General features: G+C 34.4%; 1 protein-coding gene and 1 long non-coding RNA gene across 2 annotated transcripts; both read left to right on the forward strand.

The window, feature by feature from the left end:
* The first annotated feature begins 396 nt into the window (after positions 1 to 396).
* Positions 397 to 5,192, forward strand: LOC131875012 (sugar transporter ERD6-like 6). The gene is made up of 15 exons (XM_059219012.1): positions 397 to 443; positions 1,280 to 1,331; positions 2,677 to 2,739; positions 2,871 to 2,960; positions 3,081 to 3,140; positions 3,263 to 3,328; positions 3,465 to 3,530; positions 3,612 to 3,687; positions 3,805 to 3,869; positions 3,987 to 4,076; positions 4,207 to 4,287; positions 4,403 to 4,487; positions 4,715 to 4,761; positions 4,867 to 4,929; positions 5,052 to 5,192. Exons 1-15 carry the CDS (start codon positions 397 to 399, stop codon positions 5,190 to 5,192), a joined length of 1,092 nt encoding a protein of 363 aa, XP_059074995.1.
* A 433-nt stretch (positions 5,193 to 5,625) lies between these two features.
* Positions 5,626 to 6,541, forward strand: LOC131874753 (uncharacterized). Its single transcript, XR_009372132.1, has 3 exons — positions 5,626 to 5,674; positions 5,876 to 5,955; positions 6,052 to 6,541. It is a non-coding gene; the product is annotated as an uncharacterized LOC131874753 (long non-coding RNA).
* The last annotated feature ends 14,063 nt before the right edge of the window (positions 6,542 to 20,604 follow it).

A 20,604-nucleotide genomic window follows, 5' to 3' on the forward strand; every position in this document is an offset into this window, starting at 1 on the left:
AACTCTTACCTAGATGTTTGAAGTAGTACCATCCTAGGAAAAAAAAGCAATCTTGGATCACCTTAAAAAACAAGCGTTTTTAAGTTCTTAATGTTTTAACTTTCTTAAAGTTTGTTGTCAAATAAACTAGTTTTGAACTGGAAGGTCCAAAATTTTGGAGAAAGGGGAGAATGATATAAACCATTCTATTGATTCACAAGGCATTTAAGACTTCACCACAGCAATAAACACTAAATAGTTACAAAGGCCTTTTGCCACTTGGTGGCAGCCGTCCTACCACACCAGTGGTTACCCTAAATTAGTGGGGGAATGGTCACTTAATTCATACCTTTTCTCACCACTCACCATGATGGTTGGTGACAGCATTTTCAAATACAGAATTGTTTTTTACTAGGAATGGAGATGTTCGCTGAGAGCCGCAATCTGGAGAGGGCTCTTCCACTGTATGTTTCCACCAATGCATGTTGCACAATGGAGAGTTAATTGATAAGAGATATAAGACTATGCTGTAATAATATAAACCGGATCTTATATAATTAATTGCGCTGAATTTTAAAAGATATTTATTGAGTGTTGTATGTTTGTTCCGTCTTATCCTCTTTTGTCTGCCGTGTTAGCTTTTTTATCTAAAAGAGTTTAACAAGTCGTAAATCATTATCAGACATAGAGAAGTGTCTGCATAAGAGGCAATAATAGACTTAAGAGCATAATAAGAAATATTTCATCTCCTGAACATTGAAACTCAAAGTATATTGCTTCGACTCTCTCCTTTCAGGCTATCCAAACATGCCTGGTTTCATCAGCCTCCAGTGATCACTGTTGTTGACATCCTCCATTTATATGGCATCCAGTGGCATGCAAACTGAGCTGAACACAACCTCTAGAAGCTTTCTTAGAAGCTTTTTTTCATCAACTTGTAAAAAATCCTTTTCATCCAGCAGCTAGTGTAGAGTTTTTTTTTTCTGAATACAAATATTGTTATTTAACTGAACAACCTTGCTCTCTCAGAGCTATGCATATTCCTCCTCACAAACACAACTACATGTGGACAAATTCCTGTCAATAACCCAAAAAAAATGGCAACTTTTTTATAGCAATTGTATGGCAAGCTCAATCCATATACATCCGTTGCCATACAATGAGCTCCTCTTGTTGCATTAGTGTTGTCATTGATGTCAAGAAGATTGTTGATCTCAAGGTGATTAAGTCGTGTTAGAGTATTTGAGAACAATAAAGGACAAAGTTTAGTAATGATTGGATAGCTATCTTTATGTAACAGTGTCAGTGGTTCCTATATGTCTAATGCATTTGTTGTGGCCTGGAATTCTAAGGTTTGCTGATCAGAGACTGTATATGCATCCAGTTGTAATGTTGACGTTTGTGATACCGCATTCTACCACAGTAAAGTAATTTTGTATGCGGTTTGGAAGATAAGTAAGGGTATACATGACAAATATTCCAGAGTTTCAGAGGTTTTGCTCCTGCATTCAGAAAGTTAGAGATGACTGAGTGTTCACAATGCTAGTTCACTGACTTTGCAGAAAGTTTTGTTGGATGCGCTAGAGGAAGGTAGCGTGCACCAACTGGAAGAAGCGTGTGAAGGTAATTTGGGACCAATTGAGTTCAATATGAGAAATGCATAGTGTTCTTACTCCTAGTGTAACGCATTGGTGTTAGGACCAAGCCATCTATACGTTTGAATTAAGGATTTTGTCCTTGGCCCACCTGTGGGCATTGAAATTAAGTTCTAGGCAGACATAAAGGTGTAAATAATATTGGAATGTATATATAATGCCAATCAGTTCCATTCCAATGTGGTTGTTGTGGTGGAAGTTGTGCAAGTTGTGTACTTAATAAAGAGAAGTATATATATTGCGAGCTGTGAAATGCAGTAATGCTATTGATATTGCTTAAGTTTTAAGTATGGAATTTAAATCTGGCATATACTGATTCACCCCACCCCCTCAGCATATCTGTGTGCTTAACACTTTTTGACCAACCGTCAATCTGTCCTATGTTTCCTCGCCTTCTAAAGGCGTGACTAAGTTCAGCAAACTGAAGTTATTTTTTGTAGAGCTATCTTTGTCTGCTTTGGAGAATCTATGTTTTAGAGTTTTTGAACTCTTCCCCTTCTGGATATTGTATAGAATGAACTCTCTCAGACCTTTCCTTGTAACATTTTGGACTGACGGAAATTTTGTAAATTCCAAAGAAGGATCACACTATCAAATTATGGATCTCACTTTCCCATCATGTTGTTAATTATGTTTCTCGATGGACAGGGAAACTCTTAACTAGATTACCTCACAAATCCACTACAAAGCAAAATCCAGATTGGTAGATAAATGTGTTAGAGCGAAAAACAACAATTGATAAATGTGGTCTTTTATATTTAATCTGCTGAGTAAAAAGTATAGGATGAGAATTTAGCAGAATTACACCCAGTATTAAATCATGTTACAATCAGTGTTAACATTTTTTCCAATCTACGTAACCTCAGTATTACCTGCCAGTTGGATGTGGTGATAGTAAACTTTGATTGCTTGAATTTTAATCTCGGCAATTTCTTCTTACTGTCCAATTTTAGATGGTGCATGTGGGGCATCATTTGAAAACAGAGGAGTTTGACAGTGTATTTTTACTTGTTATCTCACCAAGGTGTTGATGTTATTGTAGATTGGGTATTCATCACCAACACAAAGTGAGATTATAAGCAGTATTGACCTAAGTCTTTCTGAGGTATGTTTTTCAGGCCCTATAGTTGAAGTTGTAATTACAAGTCAGTTTGATTGCTGATCTTAGTTTTACATGCAAAACAAGATCTTAATGGGATGAACAGATATATTCAAAAGCTGATTTCTTTTTAACAGTTTTCTGTATTTGGGTCGCTTTCAAATGTTGGGGCAATGCTAGGAGCAATAGTCAGTGGACACATAGCTGATACCATTGGACGAAAAGGGGTGAGTAAGCTTGGAATGCCACTATATTAGATGCGTTCTTCTTCTCTCAAGGACATCCCTCGACTTTCAATTTTTTCTTTCCCCACAAATTCTGATTGTTTCTTTACTTTTTAAAAACAGGCATTAGTGGTGGCTGCAGTACCCAATATTATTGGATGGATTGTCATCACCTTGGCACAGGCAATTTTCTTTACTCATCAAGAGTATCAAAAATTTTGAAAATAAATCTAAGGATTCTCAGAAGTGATTGCTATCCTTTGGTACAATTCACTCATCTGTGACATGTCTGTTTTTGGTTGCAGAATGCTTCATTACTCTATTTGGAAAGATTGTTGACAGAATTTGGGGTGGGAGTTATCTCATTCACAGTAAGTTAGGCTATTTTCAGTCAAGCTTTTCAAGAAGGAAAACCTATAACATGCTTTCTTGGTACTATTATTAATGCTAAAAATTGGAGTCATGATTAAGCCATGGTGCTTTTTACTACTGCTGCCTGACCTTTAGGTACCAATATATATTGCTGAAATAGCTCCCAAACACTTGCGGGGAAGTCTTGGCACAGTAACACAGGTAAATATTTTAGTACTGAATATTGTCTCATAGATTTAAGAATCTTAGCAGTGACTTTTTGTGTGGCTTTCTGTGGTACAGCTTTCTGTTTCAATTGGCATACTGCTAGCGTATCTTTTTGGACTTTTCCTTAACTGGAGGTCTTTAGCAATTGCAGGTATACGACCAAGAGTAATATAGCTCCATTTCAAGGATTCATTTATGTGCTCATTTTGAAATTCAGATTACGTTTTGTTAGAGATCTTGATCTCTTTTTGATATGTGGGTTCTACAGGCATAGTGCCCTGTGCCCTATTGATCATTGGGCTCTTTTTTATCCCAGAATCTCCTAGATGGCTGGTGAGTTCTAACATTATATATTCATTACTGGTAATGAAAAGATATTTAGCATTTTGTAACATCAAACAGCAGTTCCAGAAGATTCATCATTTCAAATGTATGCCTGTTACTGTGCAGGCAAAGAAAAAAAGTCCACTATATGAAGATTCATTGCAATCCCTTCGTGGTTCTGATGCTGATATATGTTTTGAAGCAGTTGAAATTAAGGTGCCAATTTGTTCTTTCATTTCTGGCATATGTGCACCTGGGTTTTAATGAATAATGCCGCCCGAAAATTGTCTTTGTTTCCTCAAGGGAATTACATTTTTAATTAACCCAAAACTCTTCCATGAATAAGAGTGTTGTAGAGACTAACAATCAACAAACCAGTGTCAAATTGTCTGAACTACGTGAACGAAGATATGCACTCCCTCTGACTGTAAGTCTTCTCACCCTCACATCTGGGAAGTACATCAGAAAGAATATATTATGTCTTTTGACTTTAATGGTGAGTATTTATGATCTTAACTTCACACCATCTTTTGTTTTGTCAGATTGGCATTGGGCTGCTTTTATTACAGCAATTGGGAGGAGTCAATGGCATTATGTTTTACAGCAGCTCTATTTTCAAGTCTGCTGGTGAGTGTAATTATATATATACATATATATTAAGAAATTCCAGGGTACATGTCATTTGTTCCAGTTTGTACAGACTAATTAAATTCGAAGGGTTCTTTCTTGGCTATTTTTATCTAATGCATTGTGTACAGAGTACAGACTAATAAAGTAGATAGAAAGTTTTAGTCTACATGGCTGAATTTCTTCAAATATAGTTGCTAATTTCAAGTTTCATTGTATCATGAAAGGAATTTCATCGGCCAATGCTGCATCTGTTGGGCTTGCATGTATTCAGGTTTTTTCTTAGTCCTGAAATTAACTAATTGTCATGCATGATCCAAATTCAACTAATGGTAATGAACTTTATTAATCTAAATAATCTTCGGATACCATTGAATAGGTCATCATGACTGCAATTACTGCATGGTTAATGGACAAAACTGGAAGACGGATACTCCTAATTGTAAGTATGAGGCCTATTGCAAGCCTTTGCTACAATAGGTTGGACAAGTTGCATTGTGATCACTAAAAATCAATCAAAATTCATTGAAAGGAATTAATATGAATTTGTTTTGAAATGGACAGATCTCCTCTGGAGGAATGACTATATGCCTTCTCCTTGTTGGTCTTGCCTTTTATTTTAAGGTATTCTTTTTTTTTTTATCTCGACACTTTTTGACTTATGTATTTTGGAATATACTCCTGTCATTCTATATGGTTGACTAATAGATATGCAATTTCATGTGACTAGATTACAGATATTATCTTGACTCTTTGAGTCATTCATTTGGAATATACTCTTGCTATCTTATATGGTTAACTAACAGAAATACAATTTCATTTGACTAGATTACAGATATTAAGCATCTGAATACATCTTTTATAATTATCACCTAATTCATAATTTCGTTTCCCACAGCTAATTTCAATGTCTTGGTTAATTTGCAGAACCAACTCTCTGGAGACTCAGCTATGCAAACATTCTTCAGTGCTTTGGGATTAACTAGCCTCCTAGTGTGTTTGGAATAGAACTTGGCAGGCATTTCATCTTGAAAATTTTGTTTCACATTTTCTGCTCTGATGCTTTTAAGTTTCCGTCATAGACATTATTTGCACCTTAATGACTGATTAGGATTTTTTCAATGTAGGTCTACATTATCTCATTTTCCATTGGTATTGGACCCATTCCATGGATTATTATATCTGAGGTATCGTGCCTTCTTTGCTAAGCATCTGTCCTAAGGTTTTAACCCTTAAAGAAAAATCTTGTGCAACAGAGCAATCGAATCAATAATTACAACACACTGATTATATTTGCCAAAATTCTTCTTTAGTATCTTCTTAGTGCAAGTGATCTAATGTATTGAATATTGTTTTAGCTGACTTCTTTTGGTTCTTCATACTGGCAGTGTAGCAACTTTGACAAATTGTTTGTCATCTTGGATTGTGACCATGACAATCAATATGCTTTTAGAGTGGAGCTCTGCAGGTATTGTCATTTCTCTATAGAAAACAAATAACAAACAATATTTAAATCTTCTCATTACTGAATCATTAAGACTTATATATGAAAATATTGATGCAGGAACATTTCTACTTTATGCTTTTATTAGTGCTTTGACACTAGCCTTTGTTGCATTGCGTGTACCTGAGAGCAAGGGTAGAACATTGGAGGAAATTGAAGCTTCATTCAGATAAGGTCAAGATAGTATTATATACCTCTTCATTCACGATCATTTGCAACCCTTGGAGTTACTTATGATGACAAGATCTCTTGAATGTAGAAGATAAAGTTTTAATTCAGAAGTTAATGTTTACTACCAGTACCACCTATGGATTGCCGTTGTATAATTAAGATTGTATATTACAGAAGTAGAGAAATCTGGCATGCACTACTTCTCAATCATTTTGAGATATGATAATATTTTCGTCCTCGAGTCATTTGTAATATAAGAAATTCCCTAATTTCAGTGGAGGATATAAGACAAGTTTTATATCTTCATTGTATCATGCCATCTTGCCAACCATCTTCCTTGAGCTTCAAATTTTGAAAAAGCTCATTGTCAAATAATAAGAGATAGAACAAATAACTTTTGAAATTGATTTGTTAGAATTAATTCAATTTCTTTATGGTTCCAAGTCATCCTTCTTAAATTGCGCTTTTTGTCTACATATTAATATGATAATTGATGTTGATTCTGTATGCATGTCTTCATCTTCTCGGATAGCTTTTTGGTCTTTTTGTTAGATTGGATAAAAATCAACATTGATGTATGAAATTAGAAACCCATAGATGATCACAATTAGTTATACACAGCTAACATCCCTCACCTCGATTCGTTGTGGGTGGGAGGCTAATGTTGGTGGGTTACGGACCCCTACTATTCTAATGGGCGTGGAAGTTGAGAATCTATCTAACCTTTTAGAGTAGTAGGGGTCCTCAAGCACACATGAACTGCAAGAACTATTGCTTCATGAACTGCTTCATGAATTGTTGCAAGGTGTGCACCCTTGGTCTCTTTGTGTTGTGCAACGCAATGTTCGGGTTTGTGACATGGCTTAACCAACTCTTGTGGATTCTATAAGTCTAGTGGTTGTATCGGACATTAACGAGTCAATCTTTTGGTGCAACGAAAACCGTACTTGTAACATAAACACCCTGGCTAAGAATAGTAGGGCACCATTCCCACCCCGTAGGGGTGGGTGGGGCTCAATTAGTTGTGGATGGGAGGCCCCTACTATTCGCTAGGGAGTTAGTAGGGGTCCAGAGAACAATAATGGAAGGGGGGGAAGGGGGAAACTATAGTTCGCCCTGAAAAATAGTAGGGGTGAATTCTAGTGGTGACAGGCTTTAGAGTAGGGTTATTGTAGTGAATGAATGTCGAAAGCATTAGTGGAACAAACCTGCATACCCTTTAGAATAATAGGGTGAAATGATGAACGTTCACGTTGCTAAACACAGTTATGTTAAAATAGTAGAAATCGTATCCTATTTTTGAGATAAAGTTTAACATACCTTATCTTATTTAATATTTATGTTTGAAATTGAAGAGGAATTAATATGCAAGGTTTTCATGCAAGGGAACAATCTTTAGGATGACAGGTTGATTTGTTTTGCACAAGATCATTTCCTTCCACTTATAATTTATACACTTTATATTGGCAAATTAATGCTCAGACACTTGATGATCATTGTTTGTTACCTATAGCATCAAGAACGGCTATGTTAGGGCCCTATGTGGTACATGACTTCTCATAATCATCTTTGTTATCGGCTCTTATTAATAGGAGTAAATGAACATTCTTTTCATATTTGTAGCCGGTTTTTCCATTTGGTTTGATTTCTCTTGGAGTCACCTTGGTTGTAATAATATTTGTTATCTTCATGATATTAATGATTTATATGCTCTGTTATGAGAGCCGAAAATGACTACTAAACAGAATACACCTGGTGCCAATAAAAATAGCACTCACCAATATCCATTGGTTCTCAAGATGCTGAACATCCGTGTGTGAATTCTTACAGAATGCGGTGCACATGGGTCCACATGGGTCCATGATTCATAGATAGGTTTTATGCATCTCTGTGTCTTCAAGGAAAGTAAAAAGATCTCAGCTATTACGTAATGCTGATCTTGTATATATTAGAATTAGATTTAGTGCAGAATCTGAGTGTGCATAAGAGTGAGATGTAACTAGCATGAAAGGTGTGCATTTTTGTTGTGATTTCTCGCTGTTTCTTGCTTCTCCTCTAAGACAGGCATACCTCTGAAGAAAGTAAGGCCATTAAAACTATTGAAAAGAGATTTGTGACTCCCCTACATATTGCTTGGCCTTAGATTCGGGAGATGACATCTGAGAGTGAGAAAAAACCTCCAAGCCTGTCTTGAAGTATTACCTTGTTTGTGTTATGCTTCAGACTTCTGCCAACTATAACAAGTGCCTTGGATAGAAAACTTGTGTACCATTTCATATTGGTAACAAAGTTTGGTTGCATATAATAAACAGAACGTTTTAGAGACACTCGGAAGGAAATCAAACTGCTTTGCTATGGTCTGGATACAATCATCAAGCAACATGAAGACAATGCTTTGGATACTGATCTTCTAACTGCCCTTGGTTCATATCCTCTCTTCAATGTCACGTTAATGAAGCCTTGTTTGGAGCAATGTATTCATCATGATGAGCATCTTGTGTAGCTTGATTCAAATTGCATAATCTTAGTGGACATAGATTAGATTAGCCACTTCAAGCTTCCATAATCCATAATGTTCAATAGACAAATATTGTCACGTATAGGTCGGAACTTACAAGAGGACCTTGTGTACTATCTTAACACATTTTATATGCACATGACTGTACATTGCAACACAACCATAGGATTTGTGACATACCCCTAAGACTATGACGTGATTCAGATTCAATACAATGGTAGTTCGCTATCTTGTGTACTGCCTCATCCTCCACTTGTACTGAATATATATAGCCTTAAATAAAAGCTATTGAGAGCTGGCTATCAATAAATAATCTAGCTGGGTTGCCTTGTCTTCGTAACAACATTCTATTGATAGGCATTACAATTACAAGCCTCTTATTTGTGTATCCATATCAAAGTTGTATAGGCCATTGCATTAAAGGGCAAAATCAAATTATAGCATGTTTACATTGGCCTAATATCGAGAATAGGGATTCCAGTGAATTTTTCAAGCCCTTATGACAAGCATACCTCTGAACAAATTAAGGCCATTAAAATTAAAGAGACTTACAACTCTCGTAGATATTGCTCTGGCCTTCGTTGCTGATTTTTTAAAGCTCAGGAGATCTCACTAAAGAGACAGCAAAAATCCCCAAGCCTTCTTTGAAGTGATTCCTTGTCCATGTTATTCCTAGAAAACTTTTAACAATTATAACAAGTGTCGCAGTCAGCAACATGCCTGTGTACCATTCCTTATTGGTGACAATCAGCAGGCAGCCTGAACTTGAAGACAATGTTCTGAAGATTGATCTTTTTACTGCCCCTGTCTTGTACACTCTCTTCAATGCGAAGTTTTTTGAACTTTATATTCCACCTCTTTTGGAGCAATGACTTCATCAGGTTAAGAATCCAATGGAGCTTGATTCAGGTTGCATAATTCTATTGGCAAAAGACTGGAATAAAGACTTCACAGGTTTCTAGAATACATAATGTTTAACAAACAATGGTTGTGAAGATAGGTTGGAAACTTACAAGAAGACCTTGAACTTCTGCATTTCCCAAATTAGTACAATTGAAGTGCATGAGATAAGTTTTAACAAAACATATTCTTCACCTTGTTCAGCAAATTTGAGATTATTGGTTTCTGAAGAGGGTAAATGATTAGTGATCATGTACAAAATCTTCAAATTCCTCAACAATCTCAAAAGCTGTCATTGTCTGTGCCAATTTCCAAATCACTTTTGGCATTGTCAACTGCATCAAACTGAACTTCACCACAGGTGCCTACTCAGGAAGTAACATTTATGGAAATCTCTAAAGTCTGCATTGGTGAAAGTTTCAATCAAGTCACATTTGATCTTATGCTTACATTATTATTAGTATAATTGATAGACTATTAGACATAATTCATGATGTTTGATATTTGGTTATTTTGATTTTTAAGTGTGATTGGTAAAATTAAATGGTTAAATTCAAATGTATGAAATAAAATTAAAATTAAAATAAAGTTAAATTATGATTATGAACTTAATATCTTGTACATGCTTTGAATATGGTTATGGTATTGACCACTAATGTAAATTTGAGTCCAAGCTAATGCAGGTACATGTCAAAGACGAGAACTCTTAGTAAGAATATGCATGATGGAACCCAATGCACTTGCACACACTCATGTCGTATATTCATAATTGCATTTGGGATGTTTAAGGTTTGGTTTTTTTTTCAAAAAGTGAATGAATGCGAAATATGACTTTTGTTAAATTAGTTTTAGCAAAATTGTTTTTTTTTTTTTTTAAAGTGAATTGAATGCAAAATATTATTTTTATGCAGAAGGCATACCCTATATGAAGTTTTCCACTCACTTTGTGAAATCAATGATTTAAATTTGAGGAGAAAGATGCAAGACTATAGAATTAATCACATATTTAAATTTATATTAATTTTTAAAAAGATATCTTTTATGATAAAAAATTAAAAAATATATATTTAAATATGATTGATTAAAAACAAAAAGTTCATAAAGGAAAAAATCTAATAAGAATATTTTTTCAATATTATTTATTTTATTAAAATATTCTATCTTGTTTTCTAAGTTTCTAAAAAAGAAAAAGTAGGAAAATAAATATATTATTAAGTTTCTACAAAGAAAAAAATTATATTAAAAAAAGTAATTAGCTTTATTCTAATTCATCTTTTCCTTTTTCTTTTATCTAAAATTTATTTTAGTTATTTACGTCTTTTTTATGAAATTACAAATAATAAATAAAAATTATTAAAATTAATTGAATTTATATTATCCAAATGTTAGTTATTGTAGAATAATCAAATTTTGAATTAAAATATTTCTTTTATTACTATTTTCTTTGATGAGAATATTTTTAATGTTACCTTTTTTATTAGATATTCTATTTTTTAATTTATTTTAATCTTTGTACTTCTTTTTTTTTTCAAAATTATTTATTTATTAAAATTTAATTTTAACTATTTATGTCTTCTTATGGATTTAGAAATAATAATTAAAAAATATTAGAATTAATCTAACTTGTATTTTTGTCTTTAGAGTAATTAAATATTGTTTACTATTTAAGTTAAAATCTTTAATTTAATAAAATATTCTAGCTTGTCAAAGGCATGCCCTATATGAAGATTTCCACTCACTTTGTGAAATCAACGACTATAGAATTAATCACAACCACATACTTAAATTTATATTAATTTTTAAAAAGATATCTTTTATGATAAAAAATTAAAATATATATATTTAAATATTATTAATTAGAAACAGAAAGTTCATAAAGGAAAAAATCTAATAAGAATATTTTTTCAATATTATTTATTTTATTAAGATATTCTATCTTGTTTTCTAAGTTTCTAAAAAAGAAAAAGAAAAAATAGGAAAATAAATATATGTAATTAGCTTTATTCTAATTCATCTTTTCCTTTTTCTTTGAATTGTAAAATTGATTTTAGTTATTTACATCTTTTATGAAATTACAAATAATAATTAAAAATTATTAAAATTAATTTAATTTATAATTATTTGTATTATCCAAATGTTAGTTATTGTAGAATAATCATATTTAGAATTAAAATATTTCTTTTATTACTATTTTCTTTGATGAGAATATTTTTAATGTTACCTTTTTTATTAGATATTCTATTTTTATGCCGAAGGCGTACCCTATTTGAAGTATTTGAGTTAGCTTAAAAGATCAACGGTGGGGATTCTGCAGAAACGCGCAAAACGATCTAAATAATCTGGGCCATTCATTTTCGTCGGCAGTTTTACTCCGGAGATGTTCATCGTTCCCGTGTGGTATCGAAAAACTATGTCCCTCACGCGATGGCTTCTACTATACATTATTTTATGCGCCAGTGAGAAATAGCTCGCCTTTCACCTCCCATTCCCATAGGGCATTGAAAAAGGATTGGTGGGTCCAGAAACACGTCGAATGGAGCCCACCTACAAACCCATTCAACCAACACATTTTTTGCAACTCCAAGGAAAGCCTGACACGTCCAATCTAGTAACCACTAAGAGCCCTAGCTCAGCACCGTGTACATGAGGGTGTCTCTCACTAAACCAAAAAAATAACAGAGTAAGTTAAATAATATCAGGCGCAAGAGCAGTCCCCATAGGTGACGGGGTCGAATCTCCAGGTCTAAAAAAATCCATGACAGACACCCTAAGCTTCACACAACTCAACGCCATGGCAATCATGATAATCTTCACAGCCCGTTGTCTCGTAACCCTCCAAGACCTTCTATTATTCTTCTTCTCGACAATATATATCCTGATCATGTCCAAAATTGCTTCTCTTGCAATCACCGTTGCAACTTCAAACCCTCCCAAGCCAGTATTTTCCCACAGTTGCCTCTTCGATTGCTACGTCTCGCTGGGCACCGCCGTAGGCTTAGTTTTCCCTCTGGTTTACATTTTCGGCGGCATTGTAGCAGGGCACAAGGCCGACGTTTTGGCGACGGCACCACATGTTTTTTTTGTTCTCTACATAGATTTTCTGGGAGAACGTGACGTTTAATTCGCAGAGGCTTTCGCTGCCTACCAGCGCTTTCGTCCCTAATTTTTTACAATACGTGTAGGGTTTTCACCATTTTCAAGTGGCTAGAAACGGAATTTGGGAAAGATAGGGCGGGCAAGCCATGGAACAATTACGATCGGGCTCTTGATGTGATGAATCTCGTGTTTTGGTGTCAATTTGTTTTGTTTTTTGCTTCATGTTTATCTACCCAAGGCTTTCAGGAAGTACTACTATGAAGAAGAAGCTTCTATAAATGTTGTGAAGGATAAATGACAGTAAATGGTCTGGTTTTGTAACTATGTTTAGTGATTATTGAAGAAAGAATGATGCTTATTGTAAAGAAATATGGCTTTGCATAAATTGTTTGGGTTAATTAATTAAATGTAATTAATACTATTTTACTTGTTTATGTAGCCTATTGTTGTTGGCTTTTGTCTAGCCTTAATCTTTTTCATTTATGTCATAATTCAATAGACTTTTATTCACTAAAAGAATAATTATTACATCAAGGCATCTCATAATATGAAATGACCAAACCTGGTTTGTTGAATCAACGATTGAGCCTCTTCCACAAGCGACGCAAGACCAATTGAGGGACATATGTTCAAGGAAAGATGAATAGGAATCCGATAATGAAACTATGAAGTTGTTGTCACATTCCTCTCCGAATGTTGAAATTTACATTGCACAACAAATAATGGAAGCAATGATATGGATTGAGGAATGGTAAATAAAAATGGAGTGATCTCCTATCACCAAGTCATAGACTTCCCATGCCCTGTCTTTCCAAATATAGGTTCCCAACAATAATACACAGAAAACATTGATGATAGAGGCACTACTTCTTGCCATGTTTAATTATGAAGATCTTTGAATCTCATATAGAAGCCTAATAGCATCAACAGATTAAGTTGTAATTATAGCTTACCCACTAGAAGTTCTCATCACCAATTCCAAATGAGAAGAATGCAAGCGTTAAAAGTTGTAATGAAACTCTTCTTTTGCATTACAGTGCCCTTCCAATTTGGACTTGCATAAGAAATTTGCATACATCATTATAGTCACCTACTTGTTTTATTCAAGATTGTTCCTTTCTTGTACCTATCTCCTTATATTTATCTATCCCTTTATATATCTTTATATCTCCTTCTATCTATATTACTCACTCTCTCCCTCTCTATCTATTGGTCTCTCTCAAGTATTCATTCCATCTCTCCTACTCTATTATCTCCATGTCTCCCTCTCACTCCTCTCTCTATCTATTTCTATCCATATCTTTCTCTACCTCTATTTCCCTCTCTCTCTACCTATCTCTCTCCCTCTTTCCCCCTTTCTTCTCTTTCCCTTTCCTCCCCATTTTCTCTCTCCCTCCTCTACCTATCTCTCTCCATTCCTCTCTATCTGCCTCCTCTATCTATCCCCATATCTCCCTCCATATCCCCTATCTATCTCTTTATTTATACCTCTCTCTCCCTCTCTCTTCTCATATCTCTCTATCTATCTCTCCCTCCTCCTCTCTCTATCCATCCATCTCTTTCCCTCTCTTAATTCATATACCTATATATCTATATTTAATTGCCTCTATATCTCCATCTCTCTATATTTTATTTCATCTCTTCATTTATCCCTATCTTGTTATCTCTATATCTCTCTACATCCCTATATCAATCTCTTTATCTACCTCTCTCTAAATATCAGTTCTCTCTCTCTCTCTCTCTCTCTCTCTCTCTCTCTCTCTCTCTCTCTCTCTCTCTATCTACCTCTCTCTAAATATCAGTTCCTCTCTCTCTCTCTCTCTCTCTCTCTCTCTCTCTCTCTCTCTCTCTCTCTCTCTCTCTCTCTCTCTCTCTCTCTCTCTCTCTCTCTATATATATATATATATATATATATATATATATCTTTCATCTTTATCTATACTTGTCTTCATTGCTTTATTAGTCCTTCTCCTCTCCATATCCCTATCTTTCTTTCTCCAACTCTTTGTATTTGTATCTCTCTACCTCTATCTCCCTATCTCTCTCCCTATTCCTCTTTATCTCTCTATATCTCTCTTTTATCTATATCAATCCATCATTCCCTCTCCCTCTCCCTTTCCTTCCATCTCTCCTACACTATATCCACATCTCTATTTCTCCATCTCTCTATCTTCCTCCCACTCCTATGTATATCTTTATCTCCATTTCTCTTCATTTCTCTACCTCTTTCCCTATCTCTTTGTCCATCCCTTTATATCTCTCTCTATATCATCATCTATCTATATCTCTCCCTCTCCCCCTACCTATCTCTCTCCCTTTCTCGCCTTCCCTCTCTTTATCCTTCTTTCTATCTCCCTCCTTCGCTCCCTGCCTCCCTCCCTATCCCCTTATCTATTTGTCTCTATCTATCACTCTCTCCCTTTATCTATCCCACCTCTATATATCTATCTCATTGTCTCTCTCCTCTACAGTCTCTATATCTCCTTATATACCTATCTCTCTATCACTCTAGATATCTCAACATTTATATTTCTCTTTGGCTCTCAACTTCATATTACTCTATATATCTCTATCACTTCCTCTCCACCTCTACCCCTCCCTCTCTATTTCAAGATCTCCCTATCTCCTCTCTCTATCTCTTTATCCATTTGTCTCCCTCTTCCTATCTTTCTCTATCTTCAATTCAACCTCCACATCCCTCTCTCCCTCTCTATCTCTACAAATGTCTCCCTCTCTCTATCCATTGATCTCTCTCCCTCCCTCTTCCTAGACCTCTATATTTGTCTATTTCACTCTCTATCTATATCTCCTCAAATTTATTCTTCAATCTCTCCTTCCATCTCTATCTCATTATCTATCCATCTCTCTACCCTTATGTATCTCTCCAATTGACCTCATGTACAACACAAATGTATGCAAAATATAGACCAAAAAATTCCCTACTTGACATTCCACACCTCTTCGGCGTACCCATTGCACACCAAAGTGCAATTGCTAGTTGTTAAATTAGTTTTAGCAAAAATTTTGCATTCATATGCAACTCAATAATAAGGAAAGTTCATTCATATGTAGAAAACAACTATTTTTTTTATATGGTATCCTATGAAAGTTTTAGACTTTTTGGTTGGTGCATGAAAAGCATTTTAAGTATGAGGAAATTAAAAAAATTAAGTGTGAGCAGCAGTTAAAGTATGAAGAGAAGTATTTTAAGTGTGAGCAGCAGTTAAAGCATGAAGAGAAGTATTTTAAATGTGAGCATCAGTTAAAGTGTGAGGAGAAGTATTTTAAGTGTGAGAGAACAACATTTTAAATGTAAAAAGCACTTAAGGTGTGAAAAAGAAAAAGGAGTTAGCATTGTCTTTATAAGGAATCAACTCTCATGCATGCATCCAACCAATATTTCTTTTGGGGGTTTATTATTAGTATCTCATATGTATTAAAACCAAAAAAAGAAAGCAAATTTTGGGCATGATGATACACGGAATAATCAACTTTCTTTTAACACAATTGAACCATTATTTTAGATAGAGGTTTTTTATTGGGTTTAGAAGGATAGATTGAGGAGTTTACATAGGTATTATGTCTGAGATTTCCAGCACTCTCTAGAGTTTATTTACATTAGATTTTTAAGCATTCTTGAAGGGTTTTATTCGGGAGTATTAGTTTCAGATTTGGAGATTGATTTTCCAATTGGTTGGAGGTTTATAGAGGAGCTGAAACATCGTTTCCAGGCACTCTTCAAGCAAATATCAAATCAATAAAAAATTAATTTCTCCCTTGTTTCTTATTATATTCTTGAATTTATTTAATTTTGGAGTGCAAATATGGTTTGAAATAAGAAAACTAAAATTATGGGTAGATATTCATTAGTTTTTATTTTCCCAAATTTATGTATATACAAGAGTATATACATATGTGTGCATAAATGAAACCAAACAACCTTGATGCTTCAAGCATTATGTGAAGGGAAAACGGGCATCCTAGAAAAGACATCTAAGATTAGTATGCACATCCAGCATCAATTACAAATGCACACTACTATCAGGCACAATTTATTTCTCACATTAACCCTTAGAGGAAAGTAATTGCAATTTAAGATCTTGCCAAATCAAACAACAGTTTCAGCAGTATGCAAACATCCTAGAGAAAATCCAACAACATAACCCCTGTAAAAATGAACTCCTTTATTCTTTCAACTGCTCTAGCAATCCTTATATTTATAGAGCTTACAATGCAAAAACAAATAACTTCCCAAAAGCGTACACATTCAATGTATCTATGAATGTAAATAGAAACTTCCTTTTGCATAACTCTTGCATAAATAATATTTAATAAAAATATTATTTATTCCATAAACATAAATCATCCAAGATGAGATAAACAAGCCTTTTGCTAATTTGGAAGTTCCCATTTTACTCCAAGCCTATCCGAGTGGAAGATTTGGTCCCATTGAGAATCTTTCCAAATCCGTGCTCAAAGGGAATGAGAAGCAATCGCCACGTGTCGCATGGAGGGGGCTTTAAAGAGCTCCAAAGAAAAAAAATTCTCCAAAGTTCCTTCCTTGTGCCAAGTGTCACAATTTCGCTTTATCCTCAAAGCTTGTTGCAACCAACTTGCCATCAAGCTCCGCAATTAAGATTTGCACTTTGGAAACTTAAAATATTCCATTATATAAATAAAATCAGTACACAAGACCATTAAATTAATTAAATAATTCCATCGGAACTCCTAAGGTTGAAGCACCTTAATCCCAACAATCTCCCACTTGACAAAGACCTTACAAGAGTCATCTCATCATAAGATTTACACTGCTCTTAGCTCTTTCCATTAATGTATAGTTCATTTTTTTTGCTACCCCATTTTGTTGGGGAGTGTAAGGTGTAGTCTTTTTCCTAACGATTCTTGCATGTTTGCAAAACTCATCAAATCCCTTAGAGTGCATTCACCCCTATTGTCAGATCTCAATGCTTTTATCTTATAATCTGATTGTTTTTCAACCAATGCCTTAAGGTCCTTAAACTTAGTGAAAACTTCATATTTTAAATGCATAAAATAAATCCAAGTATATCTTGAGACATCATCAATGAAGGAAACATAACATTGAGATCTATTCAAAGAGTCAACATGCACTGGACCACATACATCCGAATGAATAATTTCTAAAAGTCTCTTATCTTTATTAACTCCTTTAGGAAATGAAGATCTATTTTGTTTACCAAACACATGGTTCTCACGAAAATCACTCTCACTAACAGAATAATAAAAACTCTTCTAGAATGGTCTTAAGACCTTTTTCACCAATGTGACCCAATCTATGGTGTCACAACATACATGCATTTCCAGTCCTAGTTACAAAATATGAATTACAATGTTGAAGCATGTAGCTTAAACAAAGTCCCTATCCAATATCCTTTGGCAATTACCAAACTTCCCCTTACTAACTTGCAACCAGACTTATTAAATGTCGCATGCATTTAAGAATCATTTAATTTAGAAACTGAAAATAAACTTCTTGTAAGATTTGGAATATGTAAAACAGTATCAATAGAAACAATTCTCCCATCACTGAAACACAACTCTACCTTTCCTTTGCCAACAATCTTCACTGAGGTGTTATCAACAAGAAAAACTTATCCTTCATCATATCCTTTATACTTAGAAAACCACTCCTTGTGAGAGTCATATGGTAGGAAGCCCCTGAATCAGCAAACCAAGCATCATTACTAATAGAGTTAGCTTAAATAAACATAGCATCAGAATCACTATCATTTGAGGACTTATCTATGGAAGCTTCAATACCCTTTTTCTTGTTTCTACACTCCTTCACATACCCTCTTTTACCACAGTTCCAACACTAAACTCTACTCTTTTCAGGGGTCTTAGAACATCCTTTTGATTTATCCTTATTTTTATCCCCTTTAGCCCTTCTTCAAACATGTAAGGCATCTTAGGAGTCAACATTCATGGTCTTTCTCCTCATTTATTTTGAAAGAATTATGGGAATCACAATGTCCATCTTAGGCTTTGCACCACCACTACTTATAGCAACAATTAAATTTTCCCAAGAATCAAGCAAAGAGCAAAGTAGAAGAATACATTTATCTTCATTTTCAATACCAACATCTATTGATGCAAGCTAACTTAAAATCAAATTAAAAGCATTCAAATGTTCAACAATAGCATCACCATCCCTCATTTTCAAAGAATACAAACGTCTTTTCAGATATAGCTTGTTAAACAACCTCTTAGTTTGATACATATCACCTATTTTCTTTCATAACTTGTATGTGGTGTCTTTTGTAGAGACATTCAAGAGGACGAAGTCAATTAAACACAACCAAATGGTTCTTTGTGCCTTCTTGTCTAACTTTTTAAACTGATCATCTATCAAGGTAGAATCCTCTAGTTTATTTTCATTTTAAATAGGCAACCACTGATCTCTCTCTTCTAGGAGATCCTCAAATTTCAGCTTTCACATCTTGTAACTAGTGCCATTGAACATCAATATATTGATGAGAGGTGGAGGCTATGGTATACAACCTTTCTCATTTACAAAAAAACCCATAAAACAAAAGCTCCCACTACAACAAAAAATCTTCAACACTTATAGAGAAAGGCAACCCTCCCTCAACGGAATCATTAGCTCTTATACCAGATGTTGTAAAACAAGGTGAAGAAAGCTTTCAATATGAACTTTAAATGAAAATTATTGCAAATCTAAAACTAAGATTAACCCTTATCAAAGTGATTATAGAATATAAACAAGAACCAAAAAACCACTACACATGAAACACCAAATTACATGGAGAAAGTCTTTCAAGAAAAAACTCCACCATAGAAAGAGAGGCAAAAATATTATTAATCCAATGAAGAATACAACAACAATACACTTCTATCTAGACCTTTGTAAAACATGGCAACGCTTCGCTATCCTAGAAAATGAACAAGACTAGATGAATAGCTCTAGCTCAAGGCCCTAATTTATACAGATTTGTGAGGATGAATACAACCATGGTATCACCAAACAACAAGCTACAAAACCACCTAGAAAAACTCATGCCTATTTCCTTGATTTGAGTCAAATCTATCCAAAATAGCAACTTGCATATGCTTTTATAGTTGTCATAAGGCATCTCATCCATGTGCACCTTTTAAAGGATTTTGTCATAAACCATCATATGTGTTGTAATAGAATCTTATGACATCTATCATAACCATCATAGATTCTCTTACAACCCCTAACAAGTTTCCAAATACCTCAAAATAAAAGATTCTAAGAGGGGACTCCTACCTATTTTGTCATTTTCGTAGAGTACAAATGATTAAAGTAACTTTCCATTTACATTGTCTCTTTCATCACCATTGATTAAATGATTTAACTTCTTTGACATGGTGAATAATATGTGATCATGAAATAGTCTTCAACAGTCTCATAAGACTTTGTGAACGCAATACCAAAATGCTCTTTGACTAAAGATCACATCTATTTGCTGCATCCATAAGAATATTAGGCACCACAACCTTTCCCATGTCTAAAAACCATCCATTCTTTAGTGGAAATCTTGACAACCATTTTTGTACCAATATTCAAACAAAGACCAACCAACAATGGGTATAATTATGTCTCTAACCCCTCCCCATTCATCAACGAATTTCTCAGTGATTCCCTTCTTACAAGAGATAGTCGTAGACTCCTTAGTTGAGCCAGGACATTGAACAAACAAATCCTCCTCGAAACCCCTCTTGCTTCCAAATGTGCTGACCATTTTTGTAGCTTAGGATATCTCTCTAGGTTAGGGTTTCTCTGAAAATACAAACAACTAACAATTCACCTCAACAATTAGATCAATTATAATTATAGTGATGATTTCAAGCAAATTGACGGAGAAATAACTCGATTTTATACTTACAGACCGCTCGCACCAAAA

The sequence above is a fragment of the Cryptomeria japonica genome, chromosome 4, assembly GCF_030272615.1.
Source record: "Cryptomeria japonica chromosome 4, Sugi_1.0, whole genome shotgun sequence".
Classification (NCBI taxonomy): Eukaryota; Viridiplantae; Streptophyta; class Pinopsida; order Cupressales; family Cupressaceae; genus Cryptomeria; species Cryptomeria japonica.

What these genes read in the sequence shown, in the direction of transcription:
- LOC131875012 (XM_059219012.1), top strand. Translation starts at nt 397, where the DNA reads ATGGAGATGTTCGCTGAGAGCCGCAATCTGGAGAGGGCTCTTCCACT. An exon ending in CTGGAGAGGGCTCTTCCACT is followed by an intron (nt 444 to 1,279) that starts GTATGTTTCCAC and finishes TTTATGTAACAG; the next exon opens with TGTCAGTGGTTCCTATATGT. An exon ending in TTGTCATCACCTTGGCACAG is followed by an intron (nt 3,141 to 3,262) that starts GCAATTTTCTTT and finishes TTTTGGTTGCAG; the next exon opens with AATGCTTCATTACTCTATTT.